Source organism: Struthio camelus, chromosome Z (genome assembly GCF_040807025.1).
Source record: "Struthio camelus isolate bStrCam1 chromosome Z, bStrCam1.hap1, whole genome shotgun sequence".
NCBI classification, from domain to species: Eukaryota; Metazoa; Chordata; class Aves; order Struthioniformes; family Struthionidae; genus Struthio; species Struthio camelus.
Window position 1 is genome coordinate 53204008 of NC_090982.1, and position 24711 is coordinate 53228718.

Sequence of the window (24711 nt, forward strand, 5' to 3'; positions counted from 1 at the left end):
GCTGTTTTTTTTCTTTTATAAGTGAGTGGTATCTAGGATTTTTCAGTATTTATTTATTTTAATAAATAAGTTATATTTATTTATTTATTTGCACACCGGAGAAATTTTAACATGCTAAGGTTCCTCCCTGCAGGAAGAAAGTGGTTAATTGCGGAAGGGGAGTTCCCTACTGACTGCAGCAGTCCTGTTTCAGTAGTCATGCTGTGCAGGTCCAGGCTCCTAGAGAAGCCACTGGGAAGCTGTGATTTTTGAGAAATTTGTCGTCTTGTAGGGTAAGAAGCACAAAAAGTTATAATAGGAGGATTATGAGTCCTTTTGAATCTCCTTTTCCTGGAGATGGATGGTATTAAGCTTTCCGAAAACATATTCTACTGCAGAAATTCACATTGTAATTATATTGCACTATAATGATCTTATTTTACCTCCTTGCTGAAAAAATACTGATATGTACATTTTACCCTAGACCCGGGAGTGTTTTTTTTTTTTTTTAAGCAAATAAAAAACACACGGGCAGATATGGTTTTGAGTGTTAAGTGCTACCCACCACAAATTTATTTCAGTGAAGCAGAAAGGATGAGAAACAGACCTTCTTAATAATGCATCTTTTGATAATTAACTTGCATTTTGTCACCTGTACCCCCTTTTTTTATTAGCTACTTTTGATGATCCAGCAACTTCTTTTACAATCAATCAAAATCATGCATCAGTACATATTCTGTTATCAGTTTTCATAGTGCTTGTTACTATGTACATATTGTGTGGAGCTGGAGGAATTTACTAGACCTGATTTCAATCTTTGTACCAATCTAAAACCGATGCAGTTTAGGGTAAGACGGGGCTAACGGTACTTTAGAGCTCAACAGCGGATTTCTAAAAATCCTTAAAATAACATGAATACCTTTGTATGAAATTTGCTTGTAAAATTTTAAGTCAAGCCTTAAGCTTTTAAGCTTTTTTCTTCTTCTACACTGGAATACTTTTTGTTGTAAAATCAGCATGAAAAAGGTCTTCGGTGTTGCAGAACCGTTACGCTTGTGGCTGCACAACATGATATGTAGCAATAACATCCTGCAGGGATGGGGGAAAGCAAAAGCAAATGTTTCTAAAACCTTTTTCTTTTTTTCATTGTTTAAACCACTGTCATTCCTCACTGGAGAGGGCACCTGCAGATGCTGCTAAGGCCTTGCTCTTGCAGTTTGGACTCCTGGGAGTTCAGTTGCATCGTATCTCGGTCGCGTCTTTCTGAATTTTCTTTTTTGCAAGTTTCAGCTTTGTGTTCTGTATTTGTCTGAGCAACTCCAGAGACTCACGAATGGATTGAAATCCTGGTATAAGAATAGGAAGAGTTAATTAAGTAGCGGTTGCTTTCAGTACGCTAAGAGATCTATTTTGTGAAGGTTTCTGACCACCGTTTTGTTCCGAACACGTTAAAGGCAATCTGGTTATTTCGTTATTTTATTGAATGCCTTGGATATGCAATAGCAGTTTATATTGTAAGCTGCTTGCCATAGGAATCTTATCTTCCAGTCTCCTGGACGATACCAAGCATGATTACACATAGCTGCAAACTGCAACTGATATCAGATTTGTGTGGAGTAAAGCAAGTACCATGTTGCCTTAGAGCCAAGGTTACTGATTTTTTTTAAGTGGTTTTTTTTTTTTCCTAGTAAGCATTGATTTTTAAGTCTGCAGTGCTTATTTAGAGTCAAAGTCACGCTCTGTTCCCACTGATGCGCTTGCTAGCGCTACGCTTGTAGCCACAGGTCCGTGCGGTGGGTGACATACCTGCGGGGCCCCAGGGCCGGTGGAAGTGGGGAGCGTTACCCCGCTCTCCTCTTGCCGCCTCAAAGTGCCCCTGGCCGACCACGTGCTCACGGGCAGCTCGCCGAGAGACACTCGGCATCTCCGATCAGGTACACTGGGGACTGAACAACGGTGATAAAACCCCAAGCTGGCCAGTTTAAGGAAATCTAATATTAGCACTGTTGACCTGCAATCTGCCTGCTGGGTAGCAAGGTTTGTCCAAGGATCTCCAGGAGTGCTAGCAAGTGTGAGTGAGAACTACACTTCATCTGAGGTAGATGCTATTTTGCACTGCTTTTTTTAAACGCTATTAGGAGAACTGGTTTGGTACGCTGCTGGCAGAACGGGAGCTGGGCTAGCCCTGCTCGGCGTGCGTCTGCCTATGTTTGCAGGAATCTAACGAGCACGAGATGGGAGTTGACGGGCACGCTTTTTGCTAAAATAGAGCTACAGACCATCTGACGTTCCTTTGTTGAACCACAGTAAAGTCAAATATTGTCAATAAAGACTGGGAAAAATTGAATTGGGAGCAGCTGTTAACTAGCTGTTTGGAGACTGCAACAACTTTCAAATTACAAAGTAATCGTTTGACGTTCGCCCAGTTCGTCGCCTGGATGTTAGTTCATTAGCAAGGAATCAGCCTAACAGCAGATTACAGCTAACGCTCCTCCTCTTAAGCGTGGTGGGGGGAAGTGCCTACATGGCAACATGACGGTTGATGGCATGTTTTTCCTTTTGGTATGGCTGTTTAATAGGGATTAACTTTGCCACTGCTACGCTCTAGATAGTGTTCAACCACATCGCTATATAGTGTTCAAAATGTTATAGCTTCTGAGCAGGTCTGTGATTCCCGGCGTGCCAGTCTGCCTAAACGCAAGCGGCCGCTCAGCCGGGCTGTGGCTTCTCTCTTTGCCCTTCCTGCAGCTCTGCGCCCATTCAGCTGCCTCGCTTCCTCCTTTTTGGGCTCAGCCCCTGCTGAAGGGTTGCATGGGAAAGAGCAATCGGTGGATGTGAATTTGAAGGCAAGCGTAACCAAAGTTTGGTATAAACAGATCTCTTTGGTCATTAATTCCTGCAGGCAGGAATTTGCGGTTAAGGACTCTCTCCTCTTAGCACCAGAATCTTCTACGTTGAATATTTTTTTTTTTAGCTACGTCGTTCTTTGACATGCTGTCTTGTACTTATTCAGATGATCTTTGAGATAGCCGCGTTTTCCCTTGTCACGCTCTGCAAAGACCCCAGCTGATACAGAGCGTGGCTTGTTACAGCCCTGGAAGAGGGCTGGTAGGTGGGTTGCAGATAGCGAAGGAGCTGGAACTGAAGTGAGGAGCTGGGGTCCTAGATCACAGACAGCTTTGAAGATGAGAACCAGACTCTTGAGTTTCAAGTGAGAACAAGTAAAACGCGAAGCACTTGTTCAGTGATTTTTAGCCATCTGTTTCCTTTGAGAGATGGCTGACTGATTCTTGGATAAGCTGATGTGTCCGTTTTGTTTCTATTATCAGATGCAAGTAGAAGGTATTACAACAGATTAAGTTTGAGTGACAGAGGACGGATTAGAGAGGACAAATCTTCCTTGTGGAAGCAATGTGCTTTGTGCCAGGTGAAAGCCTCTCTAATTGTTGCTGAAAGTTGAGCGGCCGGAATGAGCCGAGAGCTGGTAAAGCAGCTCGTGCTCTCTGCGTTACATTCAAGACGCCTGTTCCCATAAGAAGCAGCTGCTGTACCGGTATTCAGCAACATTATCTGAATGCTTCCCTTTATCACTTGCATTATCTCTGGGCTATATAGGGTAGCTGTTACTCATCCGGATGCCTGTCTCTAGATACTGTTGGTTGAGAGCGGGGAGGAAATGATGAAAATGATATAAAACCAATGAGACAGGATCTCTGCAGCAGGACCTGTGGCAAAAGGCAAAGGCTTGCCCTTCCCGGTGTAGCCGAGTGACCTTGTTGATGGAAGAAATAGCTGCTCTTAAAAACTTGGAAAGCAGGTTCAGAAATTGCCTTTCAAATGATCTTACCGTGAGATATTTAGAAAGAGAAAGCAACCTGTGTGAGAAAGTCATGATGCCTTTTTGCACTGACAGGCAGGCTAACCAAGCCATTTAAAAATAACTCCCCTGTAACTGGGGTTTAGGAGAGAGAAAGTCATCTTAATATTTTTCTTACTTTCCTGGAAAGTATTTTCTGCAGCAGCAAGTTACTGTCCTGTATGAATTTATTTAAGAAATAAATGAAATGAAAGACCATCCTCACCTGATCTATATTCGTTCTGGATTTCCTCCAGCTCGTTCCAGATTTGTCTTTCAAATCTAGTGATTCTTGCATGCAGGGTTTTTTCATCATTCTTCATCTGGTTCAACTGCTTTTCATACTTCTGTGGTTTATCTGTTCTTTCTAGCTTTAGTGACAGAAGCAGAAGCTTGTCTTCTAGTCTTTTTTCTGCTGTTTCCTTTAAATAGATAACATAGCAACACATTTATAGTAGAACATTTTATACGGCCACCATTAAAATGTCTTCTGGCAAACATGAATTCAATGAGTCTTCCTTCCTAATTCCCGTCAGTAACAGCACTGAATAAATGCAAGTGAGGACTGGTACCCTCAGAGGGTAGTCAGTCTTCCCTTTCCCAAATGACCAGATACCCTGCAAAACAGGGGATGGGCTAACATAAAGCATATTTCTTTTTTTTTTTTTCCCCTGTCTTTTTTTTTTTTTTTAAGTTGAATTCAGATTACCCCTTTCAGGCTGCTGTCCTGTGCTTGTCTCAAACACAAGCTCCTAAGCCACCTAAGGGGGTGAAACATCAAGGAGCAAAGCCTGATTTGTCACCAGTGTGAATGGGGAGACTGAGCCTTGTAACAGCTGCGTAACTAAACGGAGGTGAGCAGTCCTCTCCCTCTTTCCAGCTCTGTGAAGCTCCTGAAGGCAGTCCCACCTCTTCTGAAGCCTGCTCATACGAGTGCTTTGCGGTTGCCTGCCCCTTTCTTGCTCTTCAAGTTGCATCGAGTCCTTTCAAATTGACAGTCAAATCTCTGCTCTTGCTCAGCAGAGCTGCTTGCGTGGCCCAAGACCCTCGCGGGCCCGGAGCAGCAGCGGGTTCTGTCTCTGAAGGAACCTGTGCACAAGTGGGGCAGTTGTTTGAACCGAAGTAGGGTTTAGGGTGGTGGTGAAAACGCACTTTGAGTTTACAAATTGTGCTTACTCACAGTGCAGGTGAGTCAGCTCCTGGAATAACCCAACAGCTGCCTATGCTCCCCAGGCACCTCCAGCTCCTGGCAGCTGAACTTCCAGGTCAACCAGTGTCCCTGTTCCTACACCTCTGGTGATGCGCAGAGTTACTCCCATCTTGATTTGGTAAGACGCTAATAAATCAGGTCACTTTCTGAAAGCGTAGCAGCTGGCTACGCAGATAGGGCCTGACTGAGCAGGGCCAGGTACCTCCTGGTGGACGCAGGAGGAGCTCCTCTCCAGCTACGTCTATCTCCAGCATTCGTGTCCTTCAACGACACCAATTTTCCCAGGCCCTGAGCTGCGTCTCCATCCAAATGACACTGTGCGTGACAGTGCGCATATGTGTATACATATGCAGAAGTGTAAATACACTCTTTGTTATTTAATCTGTTTAAAGGTGGCTGTGAAAGCTTTAACTCCCAGTGACTCTATTGTTTGGCACAGCAGTCCCCCTTAGGAGAGAATAACCATGCACGATGGTGTGTTTTCTGCGAATTAGCACAAAAATTATATTAGCAGAGGAAGTGAATTCTAACAGGGTCTTTGAGATAATAGCTGACAGGTCAGAAATGTTTTGAATGTCTTCCCTGTTGTGCACTAGCACTGGTTGTATTGAGTGCTGGAGATGATTAGACATCTTTAAAGTTCAAGGGCATTTTGTAATAATTTTGTTTTGAATCATTTCTGAATTTGACCTTTGATAAGCAGTCTTCAGCCTCGCGGTAAGACTTGGCGATAATATTTTAAGAGTTTTTAACTCTGAAGATGAGTGAGCTACATGTAGCAAAGGAGAAGAAGCTTTTAATGCTGTGAAAGAATTAATTAAAATATATTGGTTTGGTGCCAAATGCTAACTGCTGCTATAGAATCTAAATTCTGCTGAATTTTAAAATATGAACTGCAGCATAATAATGAAATTCCTATATTTAAACATAGGCAGAGTTTACACAGAAGATCCCTTCTTCTCCTAAGCTTGTCAATGGCTGAAACTTAATGATGTTCACGGGGGACACTGATTTTCGGGGACAGGAAAGAGCCGTTACCTGGTAAGTCAGGGGTATGCACTTCCCTGGATGTGAAATGGTAACATAATGCAGTAAGCTCTTGTTTCCCAGGTTGCCCAGAGTTGTGCAATCTTCATCTCTGGAGACACCTACAGATAACTGGACGCAGCCCTGGGCTGCGCCTTTGCTGCGGGCCCTGTCTGAGCGAGGAGGTGAACCGCCACTGCCAGAGGTCCCTTCCAAAACAAATCAGTCTGATAACGTAATTTCCATACCACATCATTTTGCTGGCTGCCTCCTGAGACTCTGGGGTAACCGTGTTACTGTCACAGACCTGGTTTTTGTGAGTGCAATTTAGCACCTTCAGGAATCTCTTGCCAGATCAGTGTTGTGGGGGAACTGCTGGCTCTCCCCAGTCCTAGGAGGGCTCGAAGTCCACCAGTGTTTGTGGTCAGCTCTAATAAAAGGTCTTACCAGTCTCTCCTTCATTGAGTGAAGCAGCTGATTCCTGTGGTAGGCTTGATCTTGCTCAGACCTTGTCAACTGCATCTCCGTCCACTTTCGCTGGTTCTGTATTTGATCTTTGAAGTCATTTAGAATATGTGTCAACCTAAAATAATAATTATTTTTTTTAGTAACAGGACTCAGGTTTAGTCAGGAGTATGGGGGAGTTTGAGTCACTTGAGTAGATTATTTAAATTACTTCAAAATCGCTTCAGCAGTCTAATAAGCCCTACGCTCAATTATTTTTATTACTCCTTTCTTTGAAAGTTGTACCTGCATGCCAAGATGAGTCTTCTGTAGTGTGGTCTACTTTAGGAAAATATCTGAGGGCTGAAAGAAATGTTAACTTTCCCATTTAACTTAACTTTATCCAAAATGGATGAAGAAACTATAGCATCCCATCGAACATTAACTGTGTTGCAGGATACCCAGAAGAGCAGCAAAATCGCTGTTGGTCTGAAAATGAAATTGAGAAGGAGAGAAGCAGTTTGTAGGCACAAGTGTGTAAGTGAAAAGAGAACGCACCGCTGCCTTCAAAGCAGTGGTTGGATGGGAATCGCAAGCCGCGGGCAGCGAGCAGGGAAGGCCGCCGGGGAGCGGCGAAGCCCGGGAGCGAGCGCCTGGCTCCCGGCGCGGCAGCGAGCCCCAACTGAGAGAGGGGCCAGCAAGTGCTGCTTGCTACATCAGATCTGGAAATTGCCACGTCATGGAGGACTGCGTGTTTTGGATTTTGCTTTTCTTCTGCTGCAACATATAATTTACAGTGTGAGCCATGACAAGATGTGAATTTAGGTCCCTAGGCTTAGTCACAGATTTAAATTTTCACACTTATGCACATGACCTGACTGTAGGTGTTTTAGGGTAAGTTTTAATGTAATTGTACTAATTTCTAACACATGCTTACATGCCAACAACAACCATTTGAATTTTATTTAGCTTGAATTACAGATTAACTGTTTGGCCCTCGGTCAGGATACAAACCAACACGTAAAGACCAGGATTTTTTAATTAGACTTTATGCTCAGGTTACTTCTAATATTTAATATCGCTTTTCCAAAGGATGCTTAGTGAAAGTGGTTTTTCATTCAGCATGACTAATACAGCTTTGTATCAGTCTAATGACAATGATAATTATCAGCTGTAACTGTAAATATTGGAAACAAGAAATGAACGATAACACAATTTATCTAGGTTAAATGTTACTGCACTTTGCTTGCTATACCCAACATCTTATCAAGATCTTATATACAGTCTTTTAGGTCAGCTTTTTATTCATTTTAGAAGTAGTTCTAAGTGGTTTTTTTAAAAAAACAAAACCTCGGGAAGTATCGAGTTCGTCTTTTGTAGTCCGCATGAACTTTCCTTGCGGTAAGCGCCTCCCTCTGCCTGGTAATTCACGGTTGTTGAACAGAGCGAACATAACCCCGTGGGTTTTCCTGCATCCCTGCTGAAGCACCAAAACCAAATGGGTTGGCAGGGAGCAGAGCTCTCCCTCCCTTCCTCTGCTCTCCGCTGCTTCTGGTGTTGCTCCTGTCGTTTCGCCGGGACCAGGGCTGCGTTTTGGGGAGGGGGGTATTTAGTTTGTTCCTGTGTCCTGACTGGGTAGTCACTCCGTACCCAAGAGTAAAATTGCATAATCAAAAAAAGTGAGAAAGACCTTGTGGCAAGCGCACGCCGAGTTTGCTTCCTGGAGCACTAATCGGGGCGCGGAAAGGGAGGAGAGTTTTCATGTTATGTTGATGATACAGAGCAATGTTCAACCTGAGCAATTTAGAGTGGGAAGGAGGTATGACGAGCTCTTCTCAAACATAACTGAGTGAGCCGCCTGGCTGGAGCAACGCAAGCGTGCACCGTGCTTGGCGAAGGCAGGGAAACGATGGAGATGTCGCTCTGTCAAAGCTATCGCTACTTGTCTTGAAGGCGGTCGACGGCTCGGGAGAGCAGCGCCTTAGCGCTGGCAGCTCGGTAAAGGCGCGGGTGAGGGCGAGGGTCGCGGTTCTGTTTGATCCGCTAGCAGGACCGGTGCCGCTCCACGCGCGTCTTTCCTGCGGTTAGTGGCCGAAGGCTCATCCGTGAGGCGTGAGACCAAGGTCTCCTGTTACTGTGTGGGTTAAGATTGTTCTTGGACAAATTGGAGGGATTTCGTTTCAAGGGATAAAGATGAATTAAGCGGGAAAGGACTGATCGTCACCTCTGTTCAAGGGTTGAAAATCGCATGTTGGGTGGTTGGTGATATATGCAATTGGTGTTTGACTTTGTTGGTCCAATTTCTTCAAAGTTTTAAAAAAAAAGAGGAAAGAAGGAAATATCTAAAGCTAAAAATGAGTTATTTGAGAATTGTTTTTGGGCCCACTTAGAAAACATTGCACAGTCATAAACAAAGACTGCCTTAGTTGAGAGCCCGCCCTGACTGGTGGGGAAATCAAAGAAAAAAATTAACACTTTATAAAAATTATTTAACAAATATTGAAGCTGACTGCAGCGGGTCACACTAGCAATACTGGATTTAACAGAGGCACTAGGGAGTGAGGTGACACGGCCGGTTATACAGATTAGGCTCGGTGCTCGTGGCGGGGTGCGAGCGCTGTGAGCCGCGGACCTGCCGAGGGAGGACGACGGGAGCTTGGGCCTGTCTCCAAGGCAGGACCTGCTCGGCAGGGACTCGCGGGCATGACGGACGACTGCGCAGCGCCGTGTTTTATGTTATTTCAGACCTTCTCCAGCTGCGATCCCTGCTGCATGGAGCTTACAAAAATTTGCCTAGGGGGGAGCCGGGCTCCAAAGGCAGAGCGTTTGCCTCCGTCCGTGATCCAAAAAAGCTCTGAAGTGTTAATAAGGGGATGCTTGCGGATATTTAACAAGCGTGTCCTCCAGGATTGCAACAGTACCCCGTCCCGTGTGTGAAGGGATCTAGGGACTGCTTCATTAACGCGGTACCGTTGAACGCCGATACCGCTAACCTAACGGACCCCGAGAGACGAGCGTTTCCTCCCCTAGCTACGAAGGGCCACGTTTCCTGGCGAGGCACGGCTCCCCTTGAAATTCTGATTTGTTGCATGTTTAATTCATCAGGTTTTCAATGACAGCATCAAGTTGGACTGCAACACAACGGCCGGACTGCAGTCAAAAACTGCCGCATCCCAGGCGGCTGCTTGTCAAATGAAGAGGCTTTAAAGCTGACTTACACGCGCCAGCTCTTCCTAAGCGGGAGCCCCAGCCCGTTCCAGCAAAACAAGCTGAAATTTCATTTTGTCTCTTTGAAAAGAATACATCAATCTGGTACACTTTTAAAAGAGCGATACCAAAAGAGACACAGACGTAGTCCCCAAAGGGTATGTTGCTTTAATTAAATATGATATTAAATGGAATAAAATCCCGACTTTAGGTAAATGAAACTTTTGGATTTCGTGCTAAAAGACACAACGTGAGTATATCTCAAGGTCTTGAAATCAATCTCTTTTCAAGCCTTCAAATTTTGGTGACGTTTTCAATAAGGTCTAATCAGCTTTCGAGGAACTTGGCTATTGCTTCAATTCAGTAATCCAGTTTCCTTATTTTCTAGGCCCATTGCAATTCTCTTTTCCTCTTATCTTGGTTTTAGTTCTTGTTCCTTTCACATTATCTCTATCATTCACTGCTCTCTGTCTCACTTTTCTTCCTTCCTTCCTTTTTTCCCCATTTTTAAATTCCTTCCCCGTTTTAGCTATTTTTTCCCATTCATCCCTATTCCTTTTCCTGGTCTATTCATGAGAACTTTTTTCTGCTTCATGTTCATGTATATTTTTAACTCTTAATACAATTGAGAGAAGATCTTAATTAAGATAAATCTTAATTCAAATAGTTCAAACAGTATTTTAAGGAACGGAGCGTCTGGAATATTGTTATTGCAGGATTATTCTACTTCAGTTTCAAATTAGCTGTGCTGACTCTGCTCTTCAGTGCCAGGATGGTTTGCCTCATTTAAATATGTGTGCCGCGTAATTTCATTCACTCCGTCCTTCACTGGAGCTCTCTCCTCTCTAAGACTCATCAAGATGAAAATGGCACCCTGCAGCTAGAACAGGAAAAAGTGTACTGCGTCCAATAAGAAACAAATAAATTGCAATCCGAGGGAGCAGGAAGCTGTGCGGCTACTTCAGCCCGAGGCTCCATCCATCACTCGTCCCTGCCCGTTTCCCTTGGTAAGCAGCACCGGGCAACACTTCCTCCCCTTGGCTGATGTCTCCGTATGGGAAGATGGTGCGAGTGTATAAAGAAAATGCCTTGTTTTGCACATTAGGCAAGTCACAAATTAGCCCCAATTATAATGATAAATGGCATCTTTGTATTTGGTGCCTTTCTTTTAAGTGTGGAAAGTTAATTGGTTTCATACCTTTCTTCTTACAGAGTGGCATTTAGCACCTCTTCATTTTAACAATTAGTTTTCAAGGCAATGTACTTTCATGACGTATTTTCATTATTTTGTAGCGTAGATCTTCATTAACCTTCTCTTAGTGTTTTGAATGAATGTTAATTAACAAGTTTGTTTTGCAGTTTCATGGCAACCCCTTCATCACACAAAAGCATTCAGGGTGAATTATCATAATGAAAAGCCCTCCGTCACCTACTTGAAATCCAGAAGTTGCAATTCGTGATGTTGATCTCCCCGGACTGTCTTTAAATTTGAGCTTTGATCAGAATTGGAAGTCTCTATCTTCCCTAATAGCTGCATTACCTAATGAGAATTCAACAGAGAACACTTTTATGAGCCAGACTATCAGCACCTGTATTTAAGTACGCGTTATGATTGCGAGAGTGGGAAAAGCAGCTGACATCAAGGTACAGCTACATTCTCGCAGATAATTTCATTCAGTGAACACAGAAGACTTGCGCTCAGAGTCACTAAGACTTTTAGGACTGTAAGACCTACTGAAGTCAGAGTCCTTGTGGACATGGGCTTTGCAATTACATTCAGTGAAGGGCAGTAGCTTTTTATGTTTACAAAGCACTGAGCACCATTCAAATCTCCACAAAGGTGGTAGGAACTAAGGCGTAAATCTTTGGAAGCCTGAGTATGTCGCAACCCTTCGGCTGCCTGCCACCTCAAGGGATCCAAATGGCAGAGAAGGAAAGAGGGATTCGCTGGGAATATTAAACGTTTCCGTCCTCAGAGTGCTAAGATGGCGTATGGGAGACCCCCTTCAAACATCCTTTCATGAGTTTGGACTTGGATGTGGATCCCCAACACTACATGGCATTGCTCCACCCAGGTGGTAGCCTATCCCACAATTTTCCTGTTGGAGCTGCTCCCTTTCGTATGATCGTTCGGTTTTTTTTTGGGTGAGAGAAAGCAACGTCGGTTCAGTCACCTAACAGAGTGGTTCAGGGCCCTCACCAAGGGTGCAGAAAGCCTGGCAAACTCAAGCTGTTGGCAAGCTCAAGCACCCTGTCCTCCAGGAGCCCCAGTCTGCCTGGACGGCCCCATCGCCCACCCTCCCTTGGTGGTGGCGGCCTGGTGGTGGCCAGCCCTTCTGCCAAGAAGGGCTGGAAACGACTAGGCTGAAAATTGTTTCCAGTATTCAGAGGGTTTGACACGAGCTGGGGTCCTGGGCTGCCGGTGCAGTGCCAGCACGCGTGTGGCTTTGCACATGATAATCAGTAGAAAGGGAGATGCTGGGGGCTCCTGGGGTACAACAGGGCTCAGCAGCTGTGCAGTGGCTTGAGAGCACTGTAGATGCGACAACGACTGCAACTGCTATTTGAAGAGTATAGATGTCCAAGTACCTTTGGAAGATTGAGCACCGAGTGAAACAGGAGATTTAAAATCATTAAAAAAAACATTTTTGGCATAGGCTCACCCTCCTGATTTTGAGCTGTGCAGCCTGCGCTAAGTCACTTGTAACCTTCCTCATGGAAAAGTGAGCTTAAAGGGCAGTCTGAAGTCAGGATTCGGCCTGCCTCCCCCAGAAGAATAAAGTAGAGGGGATGTGAAATCCCGACACATTTCTTCAGAGATTTTATAGCAGACAAGCAGAGAAAATACCTTAGGGAGGAGATGCCGTTATCGGTTTGGTAGCCTTGGCTTGTGAATGTCAAAAAGGAGCTACCAAGGGCTGACGCCACGGCAGACTTTAATTTTAGTGTTCTGCAAGGAAAACTGTAATCCTCTTGGCAATTAGAAAATAGTGTTAGACGCAAACTACAGAGGGCCTTTTTCTGACTTGCTGCTTTACTCCATTGCAACGAGAGACGGTTCCTTCTCAGAAGCCTGTTCCTGTGCTCCTTTCTTAAAATCGCCTGCAAGTAATTTTTCCCTCTACAGCTGAGAAAGTTTGTTCTACATCCTGCTTAATGTCTGCACTGACTTGTTTTTACATGCTTTTGTGTACTGCTTCGTGTGATTCTGACGCACACCTGCTCCGCTCGCCGCTTCCAAATGAACAAGAGCGTTTTTTTTATTCGTGTTCAAGGAGACAGATGTCCAAACAGTATCTTATAATAGAATTCCAGGTAAAATATCTTCAATTAAGAACTGTCATGAGTAATTCTACTTTGGAAAAGAGGAAGCTTATATAGGCAAGGGCTTTTTAAAAAAAAAAAAAAAAAAAAAAAAAAGACTGGAACCATGTCTTGCACAGCAGAAGATGTAGTTAAATTACAGTAGTAAGACTGTATTTGATACCAAAATGTAATACTAATGCATGGGGAATTTTGTCTCCTACATCTTCTATCCAGCTCAACCCTGACAGACATGGATGGTGTTTAGTTTGGAGCAGGAGCAGAGAACTATCGTTCTGCAGGCTTAGAAAGCTGCAGTTTCCCCTACAGCTGGATTGTTGTGAAGTGTCGCTGTTAAGGTTCCTGATGCTGTTAGAGGCCGAGTGCTCCAGAACTGCTGTTGAACATAGTAAACCTCTCACAAGGAAAGGCCAGTTATAAGGAATCATATGCAGCAGCAGTATTTATTTCCTGTGGGCGTACCCACCCTACACACACACACACAAAAAAAAATCACAAAAAATACCATTTTTTAAAACTGTGGAAGCAGTAGAGTCTCAACAGCATTTGAAATACTGCTAAAATTCGTATGGAATTGGGTATACTGTTAGCTATCTGCCTGCCCCCCCCTTAAAACTAAGTGAATAACAGTGGATTTATGTGACGTTTTCTAATTCCAAAATGCTAGCAACTGAAATTTCCGAATGGGGTTAAAATACAGAGTAATGTTTTGATGCAAGGGTCTTTTAAGTCATATTGAAAAACTGTAATGGATCATTTATGATTTGAGGATCCTCAGATCCTGGATTATTTTTATTTTCTGTTATTACCTTACAACTACATTTAAACATCCCTACCATTCTACAGTATCATGGAAAACTTATTTTAATAAAATGTGGACAAATTGTCTAAATACTGTATCCATCACTAATACTGGTCAGCCAATTTTTAGAGGAAACTGTATACTCATAGTGTCTGCTCGACAGTATTTCGCTATAGGCTTCTATACTTACCTTCTTCTCAAAATCGCTAACAGACTTTTCAAGGGCAGAGCGAACACCATAAATCTCTTTGTCAATCTTGCGGGCCTCATGCCTAATAACATTGATGTCTCTTGCTAATTTTGCAATGCTTGCTTCACATCTAGAAAAAAACCAGAGATTTACTGGAAGGCAAAAAGAGCGTCTGCGTTGTAACGCTCACAGTGGTCTTCTAACCGACAGCCGCAGCGCCTCCCTGCCTGCAGCTGGCTGACCCGATCCCGTCTCCAGGAGCCGCCTTGGCTGATGGCAGCGTAGGTGTCCTCCCAGACACCGTTCCTCTAGACATCACTGCTGAGCTCTGCCCGAGCTGAGGGCAAAGGAGCGGAAGGCAGTCGGCGTACAGCAGGCAGGCCCCTAAATTGCCGCGGTAGATGTTTGCTCTTGGCGTTGTAAAATCTCCTGGCCTTTCAGCTCCCGCTGACCCAATGCGACCTAAGGGAGCTGTTTGCTGCATCTGGCTGGTTCCTCCCTCGTTTCCCAGTATCTAATCTAATGGTTAGAGGGTTAAACTAAATCTAAAATGTAAACTGAGAGGCTAATCTGAACTCCTACCACTTGTAATTTTTGGATTACTACCAGAAGCGTGGGAACGCTCAGATGGTGCGTTGCTGCAGCGAGCGTCCTAGCTTGCAACATCCTCCAGTTGCAAGTAGATGTTAAGGAAGATAATGTGGGGGCAGTTACAGGCAAATAAACCTTACTGCTTTATAAGCAGCATTTGTCATTTTCTCTTTAAAAGCTTTCAGGTGCATTCACCAAAATCTCTCTTCGCATTTGAAATGGACTAATAAATCATTTGAGAGCGATGGCATTAATGCAACAGTGAAGTGACTAGAGCGCGTTAAACCAGCTATCCTTTTTGGGTAGTATAGGTGACGGAAGCGGTCTCTTGTCCTTAGAGTTTTTTTTTTTCAATGCGAGCAAGAAAACAGCCTTCCTGCCTCTGTGCTCCTCCTTCGCTGGGAGAGGGCTGGTCGGAGGTGTTTGCAGCGACGTGGAGAAGGCCACATCAGGCGCTGCCCTCCGGCGTTCAGGGCTGCAGACAGCCTTGCGCGACCGCTTCCCCGCCTGGCACGTGTCTGCGTACCTAAAAAGTCGTTTCGTCACTGTAGGCGTCCCGGACTCTCTGCACTGCCCCGCAGGAATATCCATCTGCTCTAATGGTAGTAGTATTTATAAGAAGGTTGTTGAAGCAAATATCCTAAGGCCACGAAGTAGCGACATTTAGTAGAGTGACATAAGTGACAACTTCATATAAATAATGGAATAGAAGTTGAGTAAGACAAACAGCTGAGTTATAAAATGCCAGAGAAATTATACTCCAGAGCACCAGACTGTTCAGAATAAAGCCAGCGCTGTTGACAGATAAAGGATCTAAAGAGAAATTTTGACAGTTTAAATAGACCTGCTTTTTGCCATCTTCTCATGATTCTCAGATGTTGTGATACACCTACAGAGCATTTAGATCACGGAAATCAAAAAAACGTTACGGCAAACAACAGCAACTTTGTACTAAGGCCAGAACTTTGCGTGAAAGAAGCTATCGATTGGGGAAACGACTGCAAAATAACTAGAATGGTGAAAGGCAGGTTTTGAGAGAGAGAGAGCAAGGCTGCTCGTTAAAGAGCTTACTCAGCAGCCTCGGCAGGGGCAGACCGAGAAACGGCGCCCCGAGCGGAGCAGCTCGAGGGAGAGGAGAGGGAGCAGCTTTGCCAGGGAACCGATAGCCGGAGGCTGCCTCCGAGGGCCGGAAGCGGGGCCAGCTGGGCCCTGGAAAGCTGCCGCAGCTCAGAGCGGGCAAGCAGAGGTCTTCTCGCACCTGTACCACTGAATTTGACGCCGCGGCTTTCTAAAAGCGTTGATTTCGCGGGACTACAGAAAGCCAGCTCACTTCTCACTTCAGTTTCCTAATGCATGGGGCAGCTGCACAGGGGAAAACACTTTATCTATATATAATTCAAATGTATTGAAGAGAATGCGTATATGCATAACTGAAATGAGGTTCAGGTTAAGATTCAAGGTTTGTTACTAACTGAAGGCATGGGTCAACCTTCTCAAAAGAAATCAGGGAAAATGGGCCTCCCTCTGCTTAAGAAATTCCCCCCCCTCAGAGCAGCAATTAGAAGACTTTGCAATAAGCAAAGGGAGAGGATTAATGCACCTATAGCAGTAAGAAGATGCAATTTCAACTGCAAGACTAAAAAAGAAACCTAAATATTGGATACAGAGAATACTTAAAAATGAAGGATTTAAAAACATCATACAAAAAGACTGAGAATTAGCCTTGCATCAGTGGATTAATTCAGCTATTTCTATATTATTGGGCAGCCAAAGTGGCTAAAGCAGTTGTCTGGGGCCTCTGGAGACCCCAGATACCTTGCATACCAGGCACGCACTTCCTGGCTGATGTCTGTTAAGTCCCTAGGCCTCCTTATATCTCACTTTTCCTATGCATAATATCATTATCATTATTTTTGCAAAGTAGCTGCATGCATATTGCATACACAGTTTGGTAGATTTTGTCCTGAAGAGAACAGGGATACTTGAGACTTACTTAAATCTTGATCTACTTTGATATTTCATATGGGACACAAACAACAGCTTAGGGCGAGATCTTTGTTTTGCAGTCATCACATAAAAGAGAAGCTGGGCAGTATGGAAATGACAGTGAAGAAGAGTTAGGAAAGGTGTAGAAAGCATACTCTTACGAGATTTGCATACAAAATAAAAAAGTATGAAGAAATAAAAGTCTCTAATAACATATCAGAGCATTTAATTAAAGACAGGAGTACAACCTCCTTGTATATGTTCAAGGAGCTTTACCCTTTTACTGGAAAAAACAGTACATATTAGACCATTGTGTTGAATGAAGCATTGCATTTTCTGAAGAGTCAAGTGACTTCATGGGCACACAGCAGAGCTTTTGATAGTGTGATGCTGTTGCACCTTTCTTTTGCCTTGAGCGGCATAGAGTTTTATGAGAAAAAAGAATTAGTATATTGTGACCCTCAGTGTGAAGAGCAAGGTCTTCCTGTTTATTCTTTCTTTGCTGGTGGGGGTGAAGAGAATAAATGAACCCTTATGAGAGGTGTTGCATTTTGTTACTGTCGATTAGCTTGTTTTTATTACTGCAATATATGTTCCTGTGCCCAAAGTAATTTATACTTCAATTTGTTTTAAAAATTAGAAAATAAATAAAATACATGGTTAGTTTGATGGGAATGCTGAGATGCTGAAGATTTTTTATTTTGTTTTATTTTACACAGATCAGTGCTATTTGACACATAAAGGTTTACATGGTGTAGAAATGCAATCAGAAAGTCCAAGAATTAATGGATGACCACCCCAGTAGTTTGCAATGGGTTGCTCTCTAGGCTGTTGAGATGTTAAGAACTAAAAAGGCGGCTACTACCAAATGATCTATGTGAGAGAAAGACAGAGTGAAGGAAAAGACAGATAGGATTTGAAAGAGAAGAGTTAACCCAAATCAGTCCTTTACATGTGTTAGAATACAGGAAGGTGAATCATCTGCTGTAAGAAAGAGCGGGGGATTCATTAAGGTTCATCCCATCCAGATAGTCTTGGATTGAGGCAAGGCTACAAATCAAGAGGAAATCTGTCTTTGCCAGTCTGCATTTGGAAGTTTTCTATTAAGTAAAAAATTGTAAGTTATACGAGCATGTACATTTGTCTCCAACCACTCCAGGCTTTATTTAATATGCACAGCAATTTTTTTTATCCTAAAAATAAAGTTCAAAGAAATGTGGAAAATCAAAATGTTATTAATTGCTATAATGGTATTCCTACATTTTTCAGTGGCTCACTTCTGAACCACCATGCTGGAGTCAGATATCCAGTCAAGGCTTGGCATTTCCAGAGGGAAACTTCAGTAGCAATCAAAATGAGAAAGTGCTGACAATTCATGAATCATATAAAGCTGTACTGCGTTTTAGCCTAATAACAATTATTTATATAAAACTCCCATTATAATATGACTGTTGAAATGCAACTAGAAAGCCAGCTCTGGCACTGCAATATTATCAGTATATTTTGATGAGGCTGGAAAATATGCCATTTTCTTTTTTTCTCTCTCTCTCACTCTTTTTTTTTTTTTTTCTCTAGGATTTTCTTTCTAGAATATAATGATTTAGATGCCTTTATGGTAATTTTATGTATGCAATTTCATGTGTGCATTTTGAGATCTTCCCTTCTCCAGTCCCTCTATTCCAGTGAGAAAGGCCAACCAGTTTGTGAGAAGCTGCTGTTCCTGAAAGCAGTGATTCCCGTGGCAGCAATTACTGCGGCTTCTCACCTAGGATCAATCCACAGAGAAATGGATAAGGAGGGAGGAGGAAGGAGGCGCTCATAAAAAGTGTTGTTCTAGGCTTCCATGAGTCCTCTACCTCTTGTTACTTCTGACTGGTTTTATTTTATGCAAGTAAATGTGGACCAGCCATCTTTTTTTTACAGTTACTCTGTTTTCTAGAGCTGTCTATGTCCTGTGTCTGAATGATCTTCACAATAGGTTGAAACCCAAAGTGATTACCTTCAGGATGAGCAAAGCATGGGACATTTCAGCTCCAGAAAGGATAGCTCTAAAAAAATGTGAAAAATGATTCTTGTGTTTCTGAGCTGTATCGTTTGCTCCTCAAATGACGATGCAGAAGGCAAGACTCACTGGCTGCAACAGAAATATTTGGATTTGCCCTGATGGAGGGTCTGGCCCCATGGGGACAGCTCTGGTAGAAGCTCCTGACACTGTCAAGCTTTCCCAGGCGCATTTGTTTTCCTTTTTTACAGGCAAATGCGCCAGCACAGAAAATCAGAGCGTGTCCTGGTGCAGCTGAAGAAGGGAAGTGATACGTCCAGAAAAACAGTGGGAAAAGAGCCGCAAGACACTTCATTCATTGGATATTACGACTTTTATTTGCTAAAAGCATATCTCCTGGGAATTTTGCTAATCTGAATTTGAAAACATAGAGAAGCCTGCACGTTCACCTCCTGCTTTGTTCCAATGCTAATCAGCCACAAAGTTAAAAAGAAATATGTATCTTTTTTGTGCCAAGTTTGAATGTGTTGGCTTCAGTTTCTTGTTTTGGATTCTTGGACCTTTCTTCAGTAGTTAAGACAAGGTCCTTTGCTACTCTATCGTCTTTTTTCTCTCTCTATGTAGTTATATATGGAAATGAAGACATCTCTGGATTCTTTTATATATGTATGTATGTATGTATGTATGTATGTATACACACTATACATAGATTTATATTTCTCTCAATCAGAAGTTTTCGTCATCCCAGTATCACTTCTGTGGCTCTTTACATGATATCAAGGTTTAGTTTCAGCAGGGGGACTCTGGACTACACTCAATATCCTAGTATCGATCTCATCCATGCCATATATATAGCTAAAAGTAAAGAACTCTATACCATATTTTACTGAAACAACAGGAGAGTTTAAGTAGGAGGAAATAATTACTTCAGCTGAAATCTAGCCAGACTGTAGAAGAAGAAATTTTCTAAAAAGTTAAGTTTGTGATGAAGAATGAGATAGGAAGAGATGGGGTTTTTTTCCACTGGTTTTCACAACTATTGTTTTATTAACATGGAGAACTTGGTTCTCATTTACTCTGAGAACAAGAAGCACGAATCTGGCTCTAAAGCAAGATATAAAATGAATGCAAAGTACATTCAGGCCTACTCTGAAGCTGCTTTACACAAAGAGATTAGCAGAAGTGAAAATAATATCCATTATGTATGCCTTACCTTGCCACTCTTCCACGCAGGTCTCCAAAACCCTGGATATATTTACGGTCCAAACTCTGAACAACAAAGTTAGTTTTGATTGTGGCATTATCCCTTGTTCTTATATGCGTTTCCAAAACCTGTAAATTCAAACCCATTAATGCACTTTCGGTTTTACACTTTTTTCATTCTTTTATTTCAAAACACAGTTCAAAGCACCATGTAAGGCAATAGCTCTAAAAGTTTGTTTTTCTTTCTAGGAGGAAGTAAATGGTGTGGTTTTTGTTTTTGTTTTTGTTTTAGAAATCTATATCTATGCAAATTATATGCCTATCTTTCCATTAAAAATGTGATTTTTGTTGAAAAGTCTAGCACTTAAAAATTAAGAAAAGCAAAAGTTTAAACCGCTTAACTCTCCCCCTCACACATGTGCAATACATGCAGTCCTTAATAAATAGCGTACTGTTTTTTCCGTAGGGTTCCCTTTCAACAAGGATGTTTTGAGGAAGGAGTCAATAGCTAAACTGACCTTTCTGCAGCAGCCGTGGGGCATTGCAGCAAGGCTTTGCAGGGTGGATACTGCAGAACAGAGCTGAGCACAGATACTGCTGCCCTGAGCTCAGGTAGCAAGGGTGCAAACACGTAGGTCCACACTAAGGGCCCCCCATCGACATGCTCTCTGCGTGGCTAAGCAGGGCTCTTAACACACATTTCCTAGCATCTGAACGCGGGGCAGGTTTGGGCTCAAGCGAAGGCGTGTGCCTACTGTGCATACGCATTGCAGACTAACTCTTCAAGTCCATAATATCGATGTGGCTCAGTATAAGCAGTCATTTAATGTGTTGTTTTACGCTCATTATTCAGCATATGTCCTGCCACCTGATTAACGGCACAGTATTACACATTTGCTCTGAGGATAGAACCAGTAACCTCCCTGCAGGCTCCCCTGGGGTGGCTCATCGCGACAGTGTCTGAATGTATCTGAATCACAAACACTAATTTTAAGAAGCCCTTGTGGAGTTAGTGTACCCTTTTATGGACAGGGAACAGAGTGATTTTTAAAACCTGCTGATTTTACTGCTCAGGTTGAGAGGAGAGGCCTGGAGTGAATATTTTAGCATACCTTAGCACTACAGAGCACACCAGCCAGAGCACAACTTTTACCCTTTTTAATGCAAATATTTATGCAAAATAAAGTCTTTTTGGCTTTTTATTTGAAATGATCCACACTAAGTGATTAAAAAAAAAAAAGTAGGGAAAGACAAATATTGGGAAAAATTCCTGCTGTTTGGAGCTATGCAGAGCAGCCGTCATGAAATTAGAAAGTCTTGAAATTTGCTTCCTTTCAGATTTGTCAGGAATTTCTCAAACATGCTGTCCTTGATAGGGTAATTCCAGATCAGTAAAGTTGTTGCACAGTCTGAGAACAGATTACATTACATGATCTCTTCACAGCATGAGGGCATCTAGAATATAATTATGAGCCTGATTAATCATTTCACTGCATCTTCAGTATATCAGCTAGTCATTGACTAGTCATCGAAGGACTCATCCTCTTCCTCCTCCCCCAACCTCCTTCCCTCTGTGCAAGTGTGCACAGTCGCCACGTACGTTCACCGCCAGCAAATGTCCCTACCACAGAGGCCGCTCGGATCATCACCGTCCCACTTCTTCAGCCAAAGGAGATGCTCTAGCATTTGCCAGATGTGGGGCATAGGAGAGCAGAAAAGGCTGTAATAATTCTGGAGTAAAGTCTAACTAAAAGCTGTCATTTATGTAGTTACGTCTGAATAATTCTGGTCCATCTGCACAGCCAGCACTGGTATTTGAAATACTAAGCTGTGACCAGGCATTCCTACTTTTGTTCTTTGTTGGAAAATAATATCCTCAGAGGGCTGAATGTACTGCACAACTCAAATGACTCATTTGCAATGTATTTGACAATGCAAATGTGATGCAATAAATCCACAAAGATAGAACCGCAGCATGAACGACAACTGCTCTCTCGCCGGCAGAAGCGGCATGAGACGCTCTTTCATTAAGATGGAAAGCAGCAGCCTCCTGTTTACCGAGAGAAATCGATATTCTAGTTCTCCGGCTGATTCCCCAGGCACCTGGCAACATTATCTTCCCAGCACTCACCTGTGCTGGGCGAAAGAGATACACACGCACAAAATCTTGCTTGTCATATTCAATCGTTAGTTTGCGTTCAGTCCTTTAACTGACATATGATTATTTTATAATTATTATTGGAGAGGGAATGTTAAGCACTTAAATAATTTCCCCTCTGCCCCCATGTTTTTAATATCTATGTTTTTCTCCTGCGATTTCCAGTTTTATAGTAGAATCATGAGTGATGTCATCTTCAGTGTTTTTTTTGTTTTCCGCCTGTCACTAATTGCTTTGTCTTCATGTTTCTGAGCAGCAGCAACCCAGAACAACTTCATGGCTCTGTCAGATAGATCTATTTCCTCATGCTCAGCTTCACTCCTGAGGGCAGCAGTATGCCAGAGTCTTTCTTGAAGTAGGCTTTTTTAAAGAATACTCCTTCCACTTTTGGAAGGATTTTGAAGTGACTCGCATTTCCCAAGGGATAATTTAACATTTCACACTATGAACCTGATTCACCTCGATGCAGTATCCTTGATTTCCAGCCTCCGGTGAGACCCTCATTGCACTTAGTGTGGTATATATGGAGAACAGACGGGTGGCCCTTGCCATGGAGAGTTTACAGCTGAAGTGGTATTTTGTGCCCCAGAGGGAAACATGGATCAGGGAGAACATGCAGCGCCTGGGGAGGACTGAGCTACAGCTGCCTGAAATGAGCTCTGCGGGCAGCAAGGGCTGCAGAGGAGCATGTCCACGGAGAAGGACATGGTTGCGCCTTTCCCAGGGAGCTGACCAAGCACCCAGCACCAAGGGGACCTGTTAGGTGCCAATGCCCTTCTGTGAAGACCTTGGCTTTTTCCAGTGTAGGTGCTGAGGTTGTAGCCCTGCAAGGGCAGCGGTGCTGAAAACGCCATCTGCCCCGAGGTGGCCAGCAGCACTTGGCTCTGCTGTCGTGGTCTCCTGGGGAGCTGGGACAGCAGAAAAGCTGGAAGCCAAATTGAACCACTAATGCACACAGCAGAAGTTTGTATTTATCACCTCAGTGCAACTTTAATCAGAGTTGCTACCACCATCTCCAAATTCCTGCACTGAGCGAGCTGACAGAATGTGACAGCAGGCTTGATCCTTATTATTTCCGGACGATTTTTAACAGTTTTCAGTCTTTGTGTGAAAATGCCATTGTCTTGTGTTTAAAATTTAAATATAGCTCCTGAAAAATACAAAGAGTTTTTTTTTTAATTTAAATGCTCAAAAAATGTCAGCTGCTCAACCACACTATTTTTTTTTTCTGTGCCAGGAGTAATTCTCAGACCTTCTCTAATTCTTTAGTGACTTTGATTGCCAGGTCTCAGCTGTGCTGTAGTCTGTGCTGTCGGTGCTTCATCCCCTTCAAATCCCCACAACCAGAAAGTACAAAGCAAACATGGAGCTGAGATTAGGACTTAAAGAAGAGTAACTTCTAACCAAGGAAAAAGTCTAGATTCACAGAGTTGATAGCATCTCAGGTGTTTTTTTTTCTAGTAAAACAGGCCTATACATACTTGATCCGGATAGGGTTAGAGGAATTAGATAATCTAAAATAACCAGGTGGTTTTAAAGTGTTGCTCATCACGGTAGTATCAAAATGTTGAAAATAAAATCAGTGTAAAATGAGCACACACCCCAATTTTTATTCAGATTAATTTCAGGTGAGCCATGATTTCATGACTGTTCAGACAAATACATAGAAGCTCAAATATTTTTCCAAGCACAGGGGAAAAAAAAGTATTGTGAACTTAGTTGCATTAGGCAAACATTTAGCACTTCAAAGGATAAAACAAATCTTATGAGAATTTTGTTTCATGCTATTTTTATATTTTGCACCCTTTTCCAAAGAAAAGCCCCAAAGTGTTGGTAAATTTGGTGTCTGTCCCACAATAACAGCAAATAATCAAGGCTCTTTAGCTGAGAAAAGAGACTCTCATGCATTTCCAATATACACAGAACCACCAATCAGTTAAAAAAAAAGAAAAAAAAGGTAAGAAATGACCAGAACCTTCATTCTAGTCTGAATTGAGCTTAGTGAAGAGTTTCAACAATATTTGTTATGTTGCATACAGAAGTTATGCAAAGTACTAGAACATCTGTGTCTAGAAAAGTAAGAAGTAAAATCAAATTTGGGGCTTGCTGTTACATGAAAATGCAGTTTATTTCTTATTTTCCTCAAACGGAATCTTCTGCACTTCAACAGACGTGACAGCAAATAGAATCTGAACCTTTCAATTAAGAGGAGGAAAAAAACCTCATTAATCTGCTTTTTATTTTATTTTACTTTATTTTCCCTAGTCCCCTCTCGTCTGTTTTTATATGGAGCTACAAGTACTGCTGTATAATGAGGGGGGGAGAGAGAGAGAGGATGATTCCTTCATACCCATGGATAGCTGAAGCACCAGGCTGATGCTAAGTGCCTTCCTGCCGCTGCCGCGGGTGTGGAGCAGGGTGTGGATGCTGGGAGGGTTGGCCTACCTCAACGTCCTGCCGCAGCTGCTTAACTGCACCCACAATGGCCTGGAAGTGACTTTCCAGCAGCTGCCGGGCAGCCACCTCCCCTTGCTGGTCCCCTCGAGGTCCTCGGAGGTAGGAGACCAGCTCATCCTTGATCCGGGAAGCCTGGTCGAGGAGAAGAGCCGTGGTCCTTTCCTGCCTGGATAACCGCTCCTCAAGCTGGTGGACCCCATTTCCAGGACGAGGAGGAAGGGAAGTGTCTCTCCTGTCAAAAACAAAAGGCCCTGGTGTAATGGTATTCCTGATCAT

General features: G+C 43.0%; 1 protein-coding gene across 1 annotated transcript; it reads right to left on the bottom strand.

Moving 5' to 3' along the window:
* Positions 1–1212: 1212 nt before the first annotated feature.
* LOC138064807 (protein FAM81B-like) lies at positions 1213–24711 on the bottom strand. Its single transcript, XM_068928781.1, has 7 exons — positions 24424–24711; positions 19831–19949; positions 14039–14168; positions 11156–11262; positions 6519–6654; positions 4062–4257; positions 1213–1325 (listed from the first exon to the last, which is right to left on the bottom strand). The coding sequence occupies exons 1-7, from the start codon at positions 24709–24711 to the stop codon at positions 1213–1215; spliced, it is 1089 nt and encodes a 362-aa protein (XP_068784882.1).

What these genes read in the sequence shown, in the direction of transcription:
- LOC138064807 (XM_068928781.1), bottom strand. Translation starts at nt 24,711, where the DNA reads ATGATCAGGAATACCATTACACCAGGGCCTTTTGTTTTTGACAGGAGA. An exon ending in TTGCAACTTCTGGATTTCAA is followed by an intron (nt 6,655 to 11,155) that starts GTAGGTGACGGA and finishes TTATTATTTTAG; the next exon opens with GTTGACACATATTCTAAATG. An exon ending in ACTCAATGAAGGAGAGACTG is followed by an intron (nt 4,258 to 6,518) that starts GTAAGACCTTTT and finishes ATCTATTTAAAG; the next exon opens with GAAACAGCAGAAAAAAGACT.